Source organism: Eutrigla gurnardus, assembly GCF_963514095.1.
Source record: "Eutrigla gurnardus genome assembly, chromosome: 16".
Taxonomy (NCBI): domain Eukaryota; kingdom Metazoa; phylum Chordata; class Actinopteri; order Perciformes; family Triglidae; genus Eutrigla; species Eutrigla gurnardus.
The window spans coordinates 22,463,413-22,478,517 of NC_139927.1; the positions used below are offsets into that span (position 1 = coordinate 22,463,413).

At 43.3% G+C, this 15,105-nt stretch overlaps 1 protein-coding gene across 1 annotated transcript in view; it reads left to right on the top strand.

Moving 5' to 3' along the window:
• Window positions 1–14,048, top strand: part of selenoi (selenoprotein I) — a 16,298-nt gene extending 2,250 nt beyond the window's left edge. Inside the window, exons 2-10 of the mRNA XM_084031093.1 lie at window positions 1,122–1,190; window positions 1,684–1,792; window positions 2,543–2,617; window positions 4,653–4,915; window positions 5,044–5,152; window positions 6,085–6,133; window positions 6,212–6,392; window positions 10,252–10,431; window positions 11,317–14,048. Coding sequence (XP_083887219.1) covers window positions 1,122–1,190; window positions 1,684–1,792; window positions 2,543–2,617; window positions 4,653–4,915; window positions 5,044–5,152; window positions 6,085–6,133; window positions 6,212–6,392; window positions 10,252–10,431; window positions 11,317–11,424 — 1,143 coding nt within the window. The 3' untranslated portion in view covers window positions 11,425–14,048. The remainder of the gene's footprint in view (window positions 1–1,121; window positions 1,191–1,683; window positions 1,793–2,542; window positions 2,618–4,652; window positions 4,916–5,043; window positions 5,153–6,084; window positions 6,134–6,211; window positions 6,393–10,251; window positions 10,432–11,316) is intronic.
• The last annotated feature ends 1,057 nt before the right edge of the window (window positions 14,049–15,105 follow it).

Here is a 15,105-nt window from a genome sequence, read left to right on the forward strand (position 1 = left end):
ATGACTTTCATGCTACCATCTGTCACATTTAACGAGAGACTGCCGGTGAAAGGACCTTTTACCTTAATGTCTTCAATATGTCTCATTTCTACAGGATTTTGCTATGTTTTTTCATATGAGGTGGCAATAAATTACATTGACATTACTCAACATCACGACTGTCTTTACCCACAGTGGACATTCTAAATGAAGTGTTTGAGTTATTGGCAAAAAGCCTGTTATCTGAAGTTATTAATAAAAAAAAAAAATGTTGATGGTTCATTGTGCAGACCCAGCGTGAGTTTGTGTACACATGAGAAGGAGTGCCATGTGCATGTTGTAGTATTAACAGCACGTGCAGTCAGACATGAGTAATTAAACCTGTTTTAGGCACCTGGGGCCCGTTCCAGAAAGCAGGCTTTCCTGAAACTCTGACTTTGTTAACTCTGACTTTGTTAACCCTGAGGAGAGGGATACTCTGAGTTTACCGTTCCAGAAAGAGATTGAACTCAACCTTTAGGTCAGTTACCAACCATAGTAACATACTCTGTGAACCTAACCTGCTCGCTGGCAGGTTTTCTTCAGCAAACCCTGAGTTTCTCGTACATGTCTCTGCCTTTTTCAGGAATCTGAACCAACTCTGGAAAAAAATGAGCGTCCTTTCCTCTTCACCCTAATCGATTATGGAAATAAAAGTGATTCTAGCAGCTTTACGTCAGGAGAGGATTTTGATTACTTAGAAGAAAATTACTGTTAAAACTCAGAGTTGCCCATCTCAGAGTTCAGGGTTAGGTTCAGAGTTCAGGGTTAGGTTCAGAGTTGGTTGAACCTGCTTTCTGAAACGGGCCCCTGGACATGCAGATCCCAGTGTGAGATTGAGATCTAAATCTATACAATTGAAATGCATCACAGAAAACGCTGCTCGAAGCAGATTGTCATCAGAGAGGCGACATTTATTCTTAATCAGAAAGCCGACCAAAACAAACACACACAAACACAATCATTGCACTGTAGCACACACACAGTTGTGGCACGTTTGTTTTGATCTGTGTGGTGAAGTTACAGGTGAGGCCAATGTAAGACACACAACCAGAGAACGGGTTGTGATTATGAAGTCTTGACTGAATTGTGTCTCTTTGCAGTACAGCGCCGTGGACTCAAATCCCCTGTCAGTCTACATCATGCACCCTTTCTGGAACTTTGTGGTGAAGGTGAGAAAGACCTGTTCAGCTGTGTGTGTGTGTGTGTGTGTGTGTGTGTGTGTGTGTGTGTGTGTGTGTGTGTGGGTGGGCATACATCACTAATGAGGTTTCCAAGCGTCTGCTGTGATACAGTAACAATGCAGCTTCATCAGCCATCTCGTCCTCCCTTTTGTGAACACAGCAGTCTCTGATTGGAACAACGTGTTGTGCTCTATGGAGGCACCCTTATCTTTTGAATGCAGTCATGTATCTGATAGAATGCATGCCAGTTCCTCTGGATTCCTTGTGAACAGTATGTTAAGGACCTGTGTTTGACTGTGACCTGATATTAGTTTTACACAATTCATATCCCCGTCCTAAAAGCATCTCTGCCTATGTCCATTAAGTGTGACAACAATAATTACTCCAGTTATTTCATCAATGTCAGTATTGTGGTAAGATGATTCTAGTAATGTGACGCCATCATTTACAGTTGCTCTCCTTTTTTCTCTGCTCTCAACAGTTTCTACCGACATGGTTGGCTCCCAACCTCATTACATTCACAGGCTTTATGTTCCTCGTGTTAAACTTCCTCATGTTGGCCTTCTATGATTTTGACTTCACTGCCTCGGGTAAGTCCTCCATACTACTGTTCATTTTAGAAACTGTATGGTGCTATTTGATTCCATCCACTGATCTAGAAGGTGCTGAATACACCAGAAGCTTGTATGTTGATGGGTTAGTTTATTAAAGACAAATAAGCAAGGCTCAACCAATCAGATTTGATTAGACAAGGGGTTTTTGGGTCCTGGTTCGATACAGGTTTTTGGGTCCTGGTTTGATACAGGTTTTTGGGTCCTGGTTCGATATGGGTTTTTGGGTCCCGGTTCAATATGGGTTTTTGGGTCCCGGTTCGATATGGGTTTTTGAGTCCCGGTTTGGTATGTTTCCGATGCAATAGGGAAAACAAAGAAAATGCAGACAATAACTTATTTTTTGTTAATTTAGTTTGAAAATGTCGGCATACTGTTTGATGCAAATCGTTGTCCATTGAGCTCGATAAACCCAGCGAGCCAACATCATGTTACAGCTGACTATCATTGAGTCATTCACTCTGTGAGAGTAGTAGACAGGAAGACAAGTCTGGGTCACGGCGTCCCGACCGGATGTCTCATACGGTACGTCCTGTACTGAAAACCTTCAACACCAATATGTGTACCGTTACACCCTGAGATCGTTTAGAGATTTCTTTAGATTCTTAGCCGGGAACAACCTGGCTTCAGTTTGAGGTCAGTTTGTCTGATGGCTGGCCCCCAGGTCCTCTGTTTATGTGTGTGTGTCGGTGTGTCGTGCTACATATCATTGCTTTATTTGTGTCTCAGCTGCAGGACATGAACACGTGCCTAGTTGGGTCTGGGTTGCTGCAGGGATCTTCAACTTCTTGGCTTATACACTCGGTGAGTCCGCATCCCTGTTTGTTGTTCTTTCTGACTGTGGAGAGGCACGGGGGGGGGAATTCTTCTTCATGGAATGTATTCTTTACCACTCTGTTTATAACCAGTACCATATGTCTTCTGCTAGAATATACGGCACCTCTTATGAATATATTTAATTTTGCATCATTACCTTTTTTGACTGTTTAAGAGAAATCTGTAATCCTGGCTTCAGTGAAAATTCATGAACTCAGAATACTCATTAAACTTACATTAAACTCTTGCTTTGTTGCTGAGGTAACTTAAACTCTGGCTCAGTTACTGTGGTCACTTAAACTCTGGCTCAGTTATTGTGGTCACTTAAACTCTGGCTCAGTTATTGTGGTCACTTAAACTCTGGCTCAGTTATTTTGGTGACTTAAACTAGGGATGTCCCGATCCGATATTTGGATCGGATCGGCCGCCGATATTAGCAAAAAAATGCATATCGATATCGGATTGGCCTGCACGGGAAAATCCTGATCCGGACTCCCGATCCAGTTTTTTTTTTTTTTTTCAAAACTCCGGTCCGTGTTTTCCAGCGCACCAATGTAGGTAATCCATTGCAGTTTTTTTTCAGTTTTTTCCCCAAAATCCGGTCCGCGTTTTCCAACACACCTAGCGCACACCTAGCGACCTGTCCAGCATCCCCTAAACAACGACAAGACGGACTTGTCTGTGCATGTCCCACTAAGAATTTAAAGTTATCAATAAAAATGTCAGCTGTGTGGGATATTTTACCCTAAAAGACGAAAAAGACGAAGAGGTGGAGTGCAATACTTGCCACAATAAAGTCAAGCGTGCTGGTGTGGTAATTTGACTATTTTCTACTCAGGTTTTCTGTGTGTTTTGCTTTTTTTATACAGTTTACAATATTTGCACTTATGGCTTTTTAAGCCTTGGTTTACACTCTTGTTGTTCAAGAGCAGAGCACTGATGCCAATTCAGTTTGTGTGGTTAATTGACTATTTATTATTTTGTCTATTTTGTGTTTATTTAACCCTGTTAAGAATAAACAGGTCAGCTTCTCATTACCAACCATTGTGGATTATTCAAACTAACCTAATTAAGTTGGCTAGTTGTTCTTAAGAGTAAAACCCTTTTCAACACGAGTCTGACAACAAAATAAGTAAATATCTCTAATCTTTAATACATGCTTGGATCGGCCGGTATCGGCCGATACTAAAAGCTACAATATCGGTATCGGATTGGAAGTGCAAAAAGCTGGATCGGGACATCCCTAACTTAAACTCTGGCTCAGATATTGTGGTCACTTAAACTCTGGCTCAGTTATTTTGGTAACTTAAACTCTGGCTCAGTTATTTTGGTAACTTAAACTCTGGCGCAGTTACTGTGGTAACGTAAAGTCTGGCTCAGTTACTGTGGTAACTTAAACTCTGGCTCAGTTACTGTGGTAACTTAAACTCTGGCTCAGTTATTTTGGTAACTTAAACTCTGGCGCAGTTACTGTGGTAACTTAAACTCTGGCTCAGTTATTTTGGTAACTTAAACTCTGGCGCAGTTACTGTGGTAACGTAAACTCTGGCTCAGTTACTGTGGTAATGTAAACTCTGGCCCAGTTACTGTGGTAACTTAAACTCTGGCTCAGTTACTGTGGTACAGAAAAACTCTGGCTCAGTTACTGTGGTAACTTAAACTCTGGCTCAGTTATTTTGGTAACTTAAACTCTGGCTCAGTTACTGTGGTAACTTAAACTCTGACTCTGTTGCTGAGGTAACTTAAACTCTGGCTCAGTTGCTGAGGTAACTTAAACTCTGGCTCAGTTGCTGAGGTAACCTGAGACTGAGGTGTTTGTATACAGACATGTGAACTACGCTGAAGTCCGTTCAAATCTTGCTGACCATTTTGTGAACCAGTAAAATGAAGTGAATGTCCATGGCAGATCGGTGGCTTGTGTGTTCGGGAAGCAGGTGAACCTGTGTTGCTGTGTTGCTGTATAAACATGAACTGTCCTTGACCAACTGACTGACCGTGTCTTTTGTCTTATTGGTGGGTATAGATGGTGTTGATGGTAAACAGGCACGTCGCACCAATTCCTCCACACCATTAGGGGAGCTGTTTGACCACGGCTTGGACAGTTGGGCCTGCATCTTCTTCGTGGCCACCGTGTACTCGATATTTGGCCGTGGTGAAAGTGGCGTGGGCGTGGCAACACTCTATTACATCCTGTGGGTGGTGCTGTTCTCCTTCATTCTATCTCACTGGGAGAAATACAACACTGGCATCTTGTTTCTACCCTGGGGATACGACATCAGCCAAGTGGTGAGGACACACACACACACATGCTCACACACACACACACACATGCGCACAAACAAGCGCATGCACGCACACAGACACAGGAGGTAGCAGGTTGACAAGCAGACGTTTTGTGTCTAATATCCTTCCAGACCATCTCCCTCGTTTATTTGGTCACTGCTGTGGTCGGCGTGGAAACGTGGTACCTGCCAATCCTGTGGCGCTTCCTCTACAGAGACCTTTTCACCTTTATGATCATTGGTAAGTTGTGTTCGGTCACTCTTGAGTAGTGTTGGGACGATATAGGTTTATCATAAATTACTTGAAAACTTGAATAAGCTGTCTATCTTGCTATCATGGCAGAGAAGTGAACAATAGAGCTAGAAAATATAGGCTACAAAATTAAAAGGGAGCAAGTAACGTGGAATAAAGGAAATAGAAGGCCACTCAGAGTATGACTGACATTCACCCATTCATACACACATTCACACACCGACGGCGGAGTCAACCACACAGGGCGACAGCCAGCTCGTCAGGAGCAATTAGGGTTAGGTGTCTTGCTCAGGACACCAGGCACTCAGCTAGAAGGAGCCGGGGATTCGAACCGGCAATTTTGCGGTTGCCAGCCAACCCGCTCTACCTCCTGAGCCAAACCCCCCCAGGTATGTCCATTCATTTGTCTTTTCATAACAGAACAAGACACTTTTCACATAGATTACACTAGAAGAAGATGATTTTCAGGGTCAATTAATTTCAGTTGTTTCAAATTTGAACAAAAGTGATACAGACTTGGTAGATCCCTCCGTGATTCAGATCCACTGGGTCCTTGGCCAATGCTGCACCCTTCCACAACTTTTCATGAACATTGGGCCAGTAGTTTCTTTGTCAACCTGGGTGGGTACAGACAGACAGACAGACAGACAGACAGACAGACAACCTCATCCACGCAGGTAGAAATGAAACACAAGGTGGTTTGGTTGCAGTATTACCACTAACCACAAGGTGGCACTGCGATGAGGACATTTCTATACTGCTGCAGCTCTACCATTGGCTGCGGTCATCTGAGGCGACTGTAACTTTGATACTTTGAACACTGTACTGTGTCAGACTGCTGACTAATGAACACAGCACCATGCCAACTGTTTCCCATCTCATCAGAAACGCCACCAATAATGACTGTGTTTGATTTCCAGCCTGTTCCTTCACTGTGACCTTGCCCATGAGCCTCTACAATGTCTTGAAGTAAGTCTAGTGGTGTCTTCATGTTTTATTCGATTGGAGCACAATAACTTCACAGCGCTCTGATCTGTGGTTTTGCAGAGGTCACCGTGGTAACACTCTGAAGCACAGCAGCCTGTATGAAGCCTTCTTGCCCTTCCTTTCTCCCGTCCTCCTCTTCGTCCTGTCCACCGTTTGGGTGGTCTTCTCTCCATCCAACATCCTGGAGCTGCAGCCCAGGATCTACTACCTCATGGTGGGGACGGCCTTTGCAAATGTCACGGTGAGTGTCTTACTTGAATACCAAAATGTGCTGCTGTTTCAGGACATTCCTGCTAACTTTGACATATCTTCTAACTTTGAGCTACAGATACCACCACGTTAAGCAGTTACAAGACTATCACACTTATGTTTAGAAGTTCAATATTTCTTACAGTAGTTTAAATTCCACAGAATGGAACAGGGCCATTCATGTTATTAAGTACATATATGTTGACCCAGCTGTGAAAAAGGCCTCTTGCAGCAGTTTTAGCTTACTTTCATTGGCTACCTGTCCATGTAGATCAGAATTTCCTGTCCCGTCCGACAATTGAGGCAAGTAGTATGAAAACACCACATGCACTGTTGTTGCAGGGATTTTGCTCTGCAAGGGAGGAGTCTAAAACACTCCTCCTGTTGCATACTTGGAATTGTATTTTCTCATTGTGCGAGGCAACTGGGCAAGGAAGGTAAAGTGAAGACAGAAAAGTGTAGGGTCCCACCCAACCCCCCTCCAAGATCCTAGGGGTATATGCGGTGAGACACAGGATGACAGGTAGGCGTCATGGATGGATCCCCACAAGATCACCAGCGTCCCGACTGGGACCTACAATGACAGGGGCACCACCCAAGCCCCATGCAGGAGGTCCACCGATAGCTCTCCAAACCGCCCCACACGGTGGCAGAGATGGGGAAGCCGAGGCCCACCACCCCCCACGAGGGGTGGGCCCAGAGGAGCGCCAAGCCCCAGCAGCACACAAACAGGGCCCAAACCCCAAATGACTTGTAATGGGAATCAGTCACACAAAGGTGTTAAGGCACACTTAAAGTCCCAGTCGGCAAGTCCGGCGGATCGAGGGCACTCAGATCTTAGATCACGCCACCTTTGAAACGTGGGTCCGATGTTGACTCTGGTTTTATCACGGGCACCATCGCCATCTTTCTTTTTTTCCTTCTTTTCCACCGGTGTTTTCTTTTCCTTGGTTGTTTTGGACCTCCTCGTTTTGGTTTTTAACCAAGGAATTGGAAGATTGTTGCTACTTCCCTCAGTCCCCCCCCTGTGATAGTGGTACGACCCAAGGGAATAGGAGCTCTATGCAGGCTCTACGTGCACGTAGAGGCGCACTTTTTTTCTAAAACTGGACGATTTATGTTGTTCTAATGGAGCATAGTGTCGGCTTCGGTGAATATGATCAAAAAAATGTTGCCGACTGGGAATTTAACGTTTTTGGCTTCAAGATTAAATTTTTTTCAGTAATGTTTCGCAATTAATTTGAGCTGAGTCAATTAATTTGACACATATTCTGCACAAAGTCAAAAGTCAAATGTATTTATATCGCGCAATATCATACACTGTTGTCATTCATAGTGCTTTAAAAAAATAAATAAAATGTAATCAAATTTAGATCAAATAAAACAATAATAATAATTTTAATAACAATAACACCTACAGAAACAAAACAAAAAGGTTCATGTAAGAAGAGAATAAAACAAAACTTAAAAAGGACAAGATTAATTAAAAGCAATAGAAAATAGGTGGGTTTTCAATGTCTTTTTGAAAGAAGCTACAGTCAGGGCAGATTTAATTTCTGTTAATGCCATTTCACCCTGCTTAGACTTGACTCTCGGTACAACCAGCTGACCAGTATCAGTAGATCTATATGAACTTACTTAAGTAACTTAATCATTTCGATTTTAAGGTTCTTTTACTGATTTTTAAATGTCTTAATGGCCTTGCGCCCTCTTACTTATCTGAACTGCTTTTACCATATCAACCCTCGCGGACCTTGAGGTCCTCCGGCACTAGCCTTTTATCCATACCAAAACCAAGAACTAAAACCCACGGTGAGGTAGCATTTAGCCACTACGGCCCCCACCTGTGGAACAGCCTGCCGGAGAACCTAAGGTCTGCAGAGACTGTTGACATTTTTAAAGGCAAGTTAAAGACACACCTTTTTTAATCAGGCTTTTAACTAATATTTACATTTTTATTCCATTCTTATGTGGTTCTATCATATTGTATGTTGTTCCTTCTAGCTTGCTTTTTAAGACAATACTAATCTTAAATAATTGCAGGGTTCGACAATAACGGTTGCCCGATTGCCCGGGGCAAGTAAAAATAACCGGCGGGCAGGTAGAACCTGTTCAGACTTGCCCGGTCGGGCAAGCACAAACTCCGACAAATTCGTATCATCTGTCTGCTGCTGTGGAGGCGGCAGTTGCAGTGTGCTGCTTTTTTTCTTTTTTTTTTTGTGTGTGTGCTTCGATTGGCTATGGTACAGACACACCAACTCCGGCAGCGACGCAACGGACGGTCGAACGCACCCGCGAGTGGGCAGTTCTGTGTTCAAGTTGGATCAATTGGATAGACGTCCTGCGAAGTGGGCGGGACTTGAGTTTTGCTCTGCCGTTTCCAACATGGCGGCCGGGCCACAAACGATCTCATTTTACAGTTAAACTACACGCTAAAGCATGTTTCTGAAAACATTTGAGGCGGGAAATGTGTAGTGCAGTAACAGAATCTGGATTCATATTTGATCAACACTGCCTAGTTTGATAGTTTGAACGAAGTTTCTGGAGCCGGCGGCACTGCGTTGGACGGACGGCATTTGCATAAAGTTCAATCCATCGAACTTTATGCAAATTCACGTACGGCGACAGGGCCGTCAATTCGACGTGCCGTATCCATCATGCGGAGCTCCTGCTCTACATAGACAATGAATGGGATCCGTTGACTTGACGTCTGCTGCCGGAGTTGGTGTGTCTGTACGAGCCTCTGTGCTGACGTACCGACGCAGACGTACGGTGACGTTGTTTCACTTCCGCGGGAACGACAGCTATCGCAAACAAAATTTAGACAGCCATAGCAAGTCACTTCCTCACCTGGCCTGCGTACAGGCTAAAAAACACCGAAATGTTCCCGGACCGATGGACCGTTGTGTCCAAAGACTCTACCTGGAGAGCCACAACCAGATAAAAAAATGTCTAACGACAGCTTATCATGTCGCCAAAACGGAGCAGCCGTTCACGCAGTATGCATCTCTTCTAAATCTCCAGACGACAAATGGAGTGGACGTCGGGTCAAGATACAATGTCACAACATTTCTTTCATTGGTTGGAAGAGAGCAGGGAGAAGTTTCATATGAAATGTAATGACAAATGAAAAATAAAAACAGCTTTCTGACAGAAGAAGTGTTGTGTAGTGTCGTCTACAGTCAACAGATAATGGATTTTAGTAAGATATAAGTCTTGAAGAAAATTTGCACAACACCGCGGCGCCACAAAAAGAACCTCTTAGGCAGGGCAAGTAAGAATTTAGGCAGGGCAAGTAGATTTGAAAAGTACTTGCCCGACGGGCAAGTAGGAAAAAACCTTAACGTCGGACCCTGAATTGTATTTGTTTTATTTACAATTATAGGTACAATTTTATTTTATTTATTATCTTACGTATTCTTATCCTTTTAACCGTTCACTCCATTTATTTATCTTTTGTCAAGGTTTTTATCCTATCTTATGTCTTTAGTTTTTAAGGTTTAACTCCAGAGTTTCCTCAGGGGGGTCCTCCATGCTGGGAGCAGAGTCCAGGCTGCTGCTGGGGGTGCTGTCCTTGGGTCCCTTCGGCCCGACCAGCTGTTGTCTGTCAGGGTCGGAGGGCCTGGGCACTGGTGCCCCCCATGGCACAGCCTGTGACTCCTCCCAGCGTGGATGGCCCCAACGACAGCGCTTCCACTTTGTGCTGCACACCCAGTGTATGAAAAGTGCTCTATAAATAAAGTTTGATTTTGATTTCATTTCATTTCATTTAGTGAAGCTAAAGATGTACATAGATGTGCATATTCAGGTGGAAATGAACGTTTCTTCATGTGAATGACTTTGTTTTGCAGTGTAAGCTGATCGTGTGTCAGATGAGTAACACACGCTGCCAGGCACTGAGCTGGCTGCTGCTGCCCATGACCCTGGTGGTGATGTCAGCGGTGAGCGGGGCGGTCGCCAACGAGACCCGGCTGCTCTACCTGTGGACGGCTGCTGTCATCTTAGCACACATACACTACGGTGTTTCAGTGGTACGAACAGTCATATACTTCATACATCAAATCGATTTGTCAAGTAAATGTGAAGTTTACACCTGCTTAGCTTAGCATAACCACCAGAATCAGGGGGAAATGGCTAGCTTGGCTCTGTCTCCAAACTCAACCTAATTACTATCACAGCTTGTTGGTTAGATTCAGTTCAACAGCTGACATGTGAAAGTGTCAATTTGAAATTGAACAGGGTGTCATGTGTCAAACTATTCTCTTTCCTGGAGTAAAGTAGGAACTTACTGCATTCTCGCTGGTTGCCTGGCAACTGGTCTGGTAGATAACCTGTGATAATCACAGGTGATTAATAGATCACAACAGCAGATTTGTGCTGACTAACCAAACAAGATCATCAACTCTTTGGGTTTCTGCTCTGGTGATAACACGCAGACAGATTGACAAAAAGATTGGAAATTAACTGAACTGATATCTTTGAATGCTTTTAAATCCAGGCTGAGAGCACTCGAGACGACCTCCTTTACTTGTAACTGTTTTTTATCATTTTATTTGTTTTATTTGTCTGTATATTGTAACTTTGTAACTTTTGCTGCCTCTTGGCCAGGACTCTCTTGAAAAAGAGGTTTTAAATCTCAATGCGACTTTCCTTGTAAAATAAAGGTTAAATAAAAATAATGAAAATAAATAACGCTGTCCAATCATTTCATTCAGCTGAGTGAAATGATTGGTGGAGGCTTGAAGAGACGGCTGTTAGTGTTGCTGATTTAGATGGAAGGACATCAAATGAAATGCAGCCTGGTTGGCTTTGAGATAAAAGACAGACTTGCATGTTGAGGTCCTGTATTACTAAATGTTTTTTCATTGAATGAATACATGGATGTAGTAGAAAATAATGTTGTTTTCCATTGCTAGGTGCAACAGCTCAGCAACCACTTCAACATTCTGGCCTTCTCCCTGAAGAAGTCCAGCAGTGACTGACAGGAAGAGGAACGCATCTGCTTGAAAGAAGCTGAGGTTTAGGCTCCTCCTATCCTCGGGTTATTGAAACCTCATTCTCATCACCACGGAAACCGCATCCCCTCCCCTCCACCCATGATGACACTGCAAGTGGAACGCACTTCCACTGTCCCCAAACACACACACACACACACACACACGTACACACATATACACACACATACACACACACATTCCCAACTAACTCTGGTCTCTGCAATGGGGCGAGCCCAGGGGCTCTGGCTTCCGTCACTGGTGATTGGCTGACTTGAGCCAATGAGGTGCAATTGTTTCCTACGGAAATGTGCTTCAGTCGTGAGGACAGGAGCCATGCAAACACAAACACACGTATATATGTATTCTGCTTTCATGCAGATCATTTATATCTCGTGTCAGGTATTTCAAATCCAAACACAGCCACACACACTCACATAGTATTATGAATGTATAATAAGCCTTGGGGAAAGTCCATTTTAGTTTTATTAATAGGAATGCCTCAAATAGTGCTGTTTCAAATTTGACCAAGCCTCTAAATCGTGGCTATCCACAGTTTAAAGGTTCAGTCACCTTTAACACACACACACACACACACTTTATGTGTTAACTGGTTTGGGGCATTTTTTTCCCTTCAAACTGAGATAAAACTTAAAAAGGATAATCCTGTAAACATTGTATACATTTGTCTCTGATGGAGTCTGCTCTGTGATGACTTGTCATGAGTAACCAGAGCTGGCTATCCTCTTTAACCAGGACAAGATTATGACCTTTTGATTTGTACTGACCTTCAACGTGAGCCTCTTACAGAGCACCGGCCTCCCGGCTCTCCCTCCCTTCTGAGGTGTGGTGTCTTCATGTTTTTTTTTTTTTTTACATTTTTGTATACATATTTGGTAGTATTTTTCAAATCTGTTGCCATGGCAATGGCCTGTGGTGTAGTTGCGCAGCACTTGAATGAAGAGTGCGTTCCAAAGCCGCTACCGGAGCGGACTCACTCTGAGGGAATGAGCCGTCGCACAGGACACCACCGCCGCCACAGCGCCTGGCATCACCTGGCATCACCCTGCTCACACACCACACGTCACCTTTTATACCGTCACGCCACTGCTGTGAACGTTGTTTATCTGTACGATTCAAACAATGTTTCCATGTTGAAATAGCATATTCAGTAGCTGCAGAGTGGACTTGGGTTTTCATCAAACTGGTTTTCACAGCCAAGTGTGATTGGACGGGGCTCGCTGATCATCAATGTAACCTCTCATTGCAAAAATGTTACATCATAGTCTGTGTGGCTATATTTCAGAGGAAATACATTTTGTTGTGTGCAACTTGACCCTGTGGAATCTTGTCTGTATGCAGGGGGTTTCAGACTGCCACTATTTGTTGACATAGGACGAGTCCCAGCTCTGCTCCAGAGTCTCACACTGCAAGAAGAAGTTCCAGTTTGTCTTCTTCACCAACATGTTCAAACTGTGCTCTGCAACGAGACCATGTTAGCCCACTTTGAAGTGTACTTGTTCGACCTGTCAAAAAGGTGCATCCAGTCAGCTGAACCACAGGTCCCAGGTCAGATCTGAAATGTAAAAGGAAATACAATAACAACTGTCATTGTATTGCCTGTGAAAGGCACTTAACAGTCTGTCTGTTGTGTGAGTCTGAACGTGAACTCACAATAATCGTCATCTACAGTAACCGCGTGATGATATTTTATGAATAAAATGTACAAGGAAACATGATACACTGGGCATGAAAATTATATTTTGAGCTTAACTTTACTTTGACATTTTACCTCTCGCAGACGTTTTGTATATAAACTATTACTGGGCAGCACTGAACACTCAGACGGCAGCCCTGTAGCGTGACTGGGAGATTCAACTCTACTGCCATAAAACCCAGTAAAGGACCCATGTTGGTGTGCAGCACCTCTGCACTGCAGCTTCCAGTCATAAGCACATAATAGTTGACATTTCATTTTGCCCACATCTGTGACTTTGGAGACTTTAGACTGTGATTAGGGACGTGAGAACAACTGACTGAGATTTTGCCACCAAAGAGGAGGTGAAGTGTTTTTTCTGGTGGGAACATGCATGTCTGGGTATGTGCATATCCACGTCTGACAATGTGTGGATGTATACTCTGTATGTGTGGATATCTGTGTAAATACATATATTAATTTTTCATTCTAATTTAATTTTAAAAATGGGATCCGGTTGGCCGATTTCTCCAACGAGGGGCTCCAAACCCCGTTGGTTAAAAACAAATAACACTGTCTAGGTATCACTTCCTAGAAGTTTTTAAAATCCTCACCTCTGCTGCTCTCCTGGCTGATGGGGGGCAAACACTGGATTTCATATGTTAATAGGAAAATGTTTGCCCTTGAAAAAAGTGTATCAAGCCATGAAACTAAAATTCTAATCAGCTGACAGGTGAATCTGTCACTTTCTTTGGAATACATGTAACATTTTTGGAGTGTGCTCTTCAGCTTTACCCTCTACGTTTGAGGAAAACACTCTTCCCCTGGATCAATGAACCAAGCTGTTGAAATTGTGATGAAGTTGTTGTATGCTTCGGTGTGGCTTCTTCTTGTGACGTTGTATTTAACCACTGAAAGACAGGACGGTCCAGAACAAATAAAAGAACATTTTCTTTAACCACTTGACTGCGTTGTCGCCACAAACCTGAACTTCTAGGGTCATTTTTACAAGGTCAAGTCGATCTAAACGTCCTCTCACATCCACCAGCAGAGGGCAGCATTGGCTCTTATGTACTCAAAGTGTAAATGAATACATGAATGCTGTGTAGACGGTCCATCAGCTGTTCCTCCTGTTTCCAGAGACTCATTAGTTGCTAAGGAGGTTTCACCTTCAGTCACTGCTGACACACATATCGTGCTTTCACTAAAACTTCCTCAACCATCAGATAATGCGCTGCTGTCAGGACACGCTCCCAGAATGTTAAAGCTCTCCTCATCAGAGCAACTCACCTTTTCTATTCACACACACACACACACAGAAGAACCCACCACAAGCTCAACACTGCACTCTTTCATCCAAAACACGACTCAAACATGGGCACTTCTGAGGTTGCACTGCAGTATTTGTGTTTTGAAACTTTCGAATATTATGTGTATTCTCGTCAGTCATCGCCTTCATCTGAAGTTTCCCTCTCATGGCTCCTTTAGACAGCAGGTTTCCACGGCTCAGTAGTTCTCTAACATCAGGGAGGGTTTTCCAGACAGAGGACATCATTTTTTAGGGCCAAGTCATGCAATAGCAATTAATTTTGTTTGTCGCATTTTTTAATTTTAGTTTCCATTCATAAAAAAATTTAGTATTTTCCATACTTTAATTTTCTCTACCGGGTTACATGGATCCAGATTAATGGATTTAAAATACTGGGGCTGTTTTTTGTTGCTCAACACAAAGGGGGCATGTTTTATGGGTCATTATAGGTCCTGGAAATTCAGATTTTTAGTCAGTGAATATGGGGAAACAATCGGGGAGTCTGATATTTGACTTAGACCATTCAATTTCACACCATTAATGGCAAATTCCATACAGTTAAAGGGTTATACTTTGATGCGTATTTTAATTGAACTTTTTGCAGTACATAAAACGTGTTGTAGAGATGAACCACAACAGGTTTGCGTTCAAGCAACACAGACTACTTTTAATGGAAAAGAGCCTGCACTATGCAGAACCTCCAGCA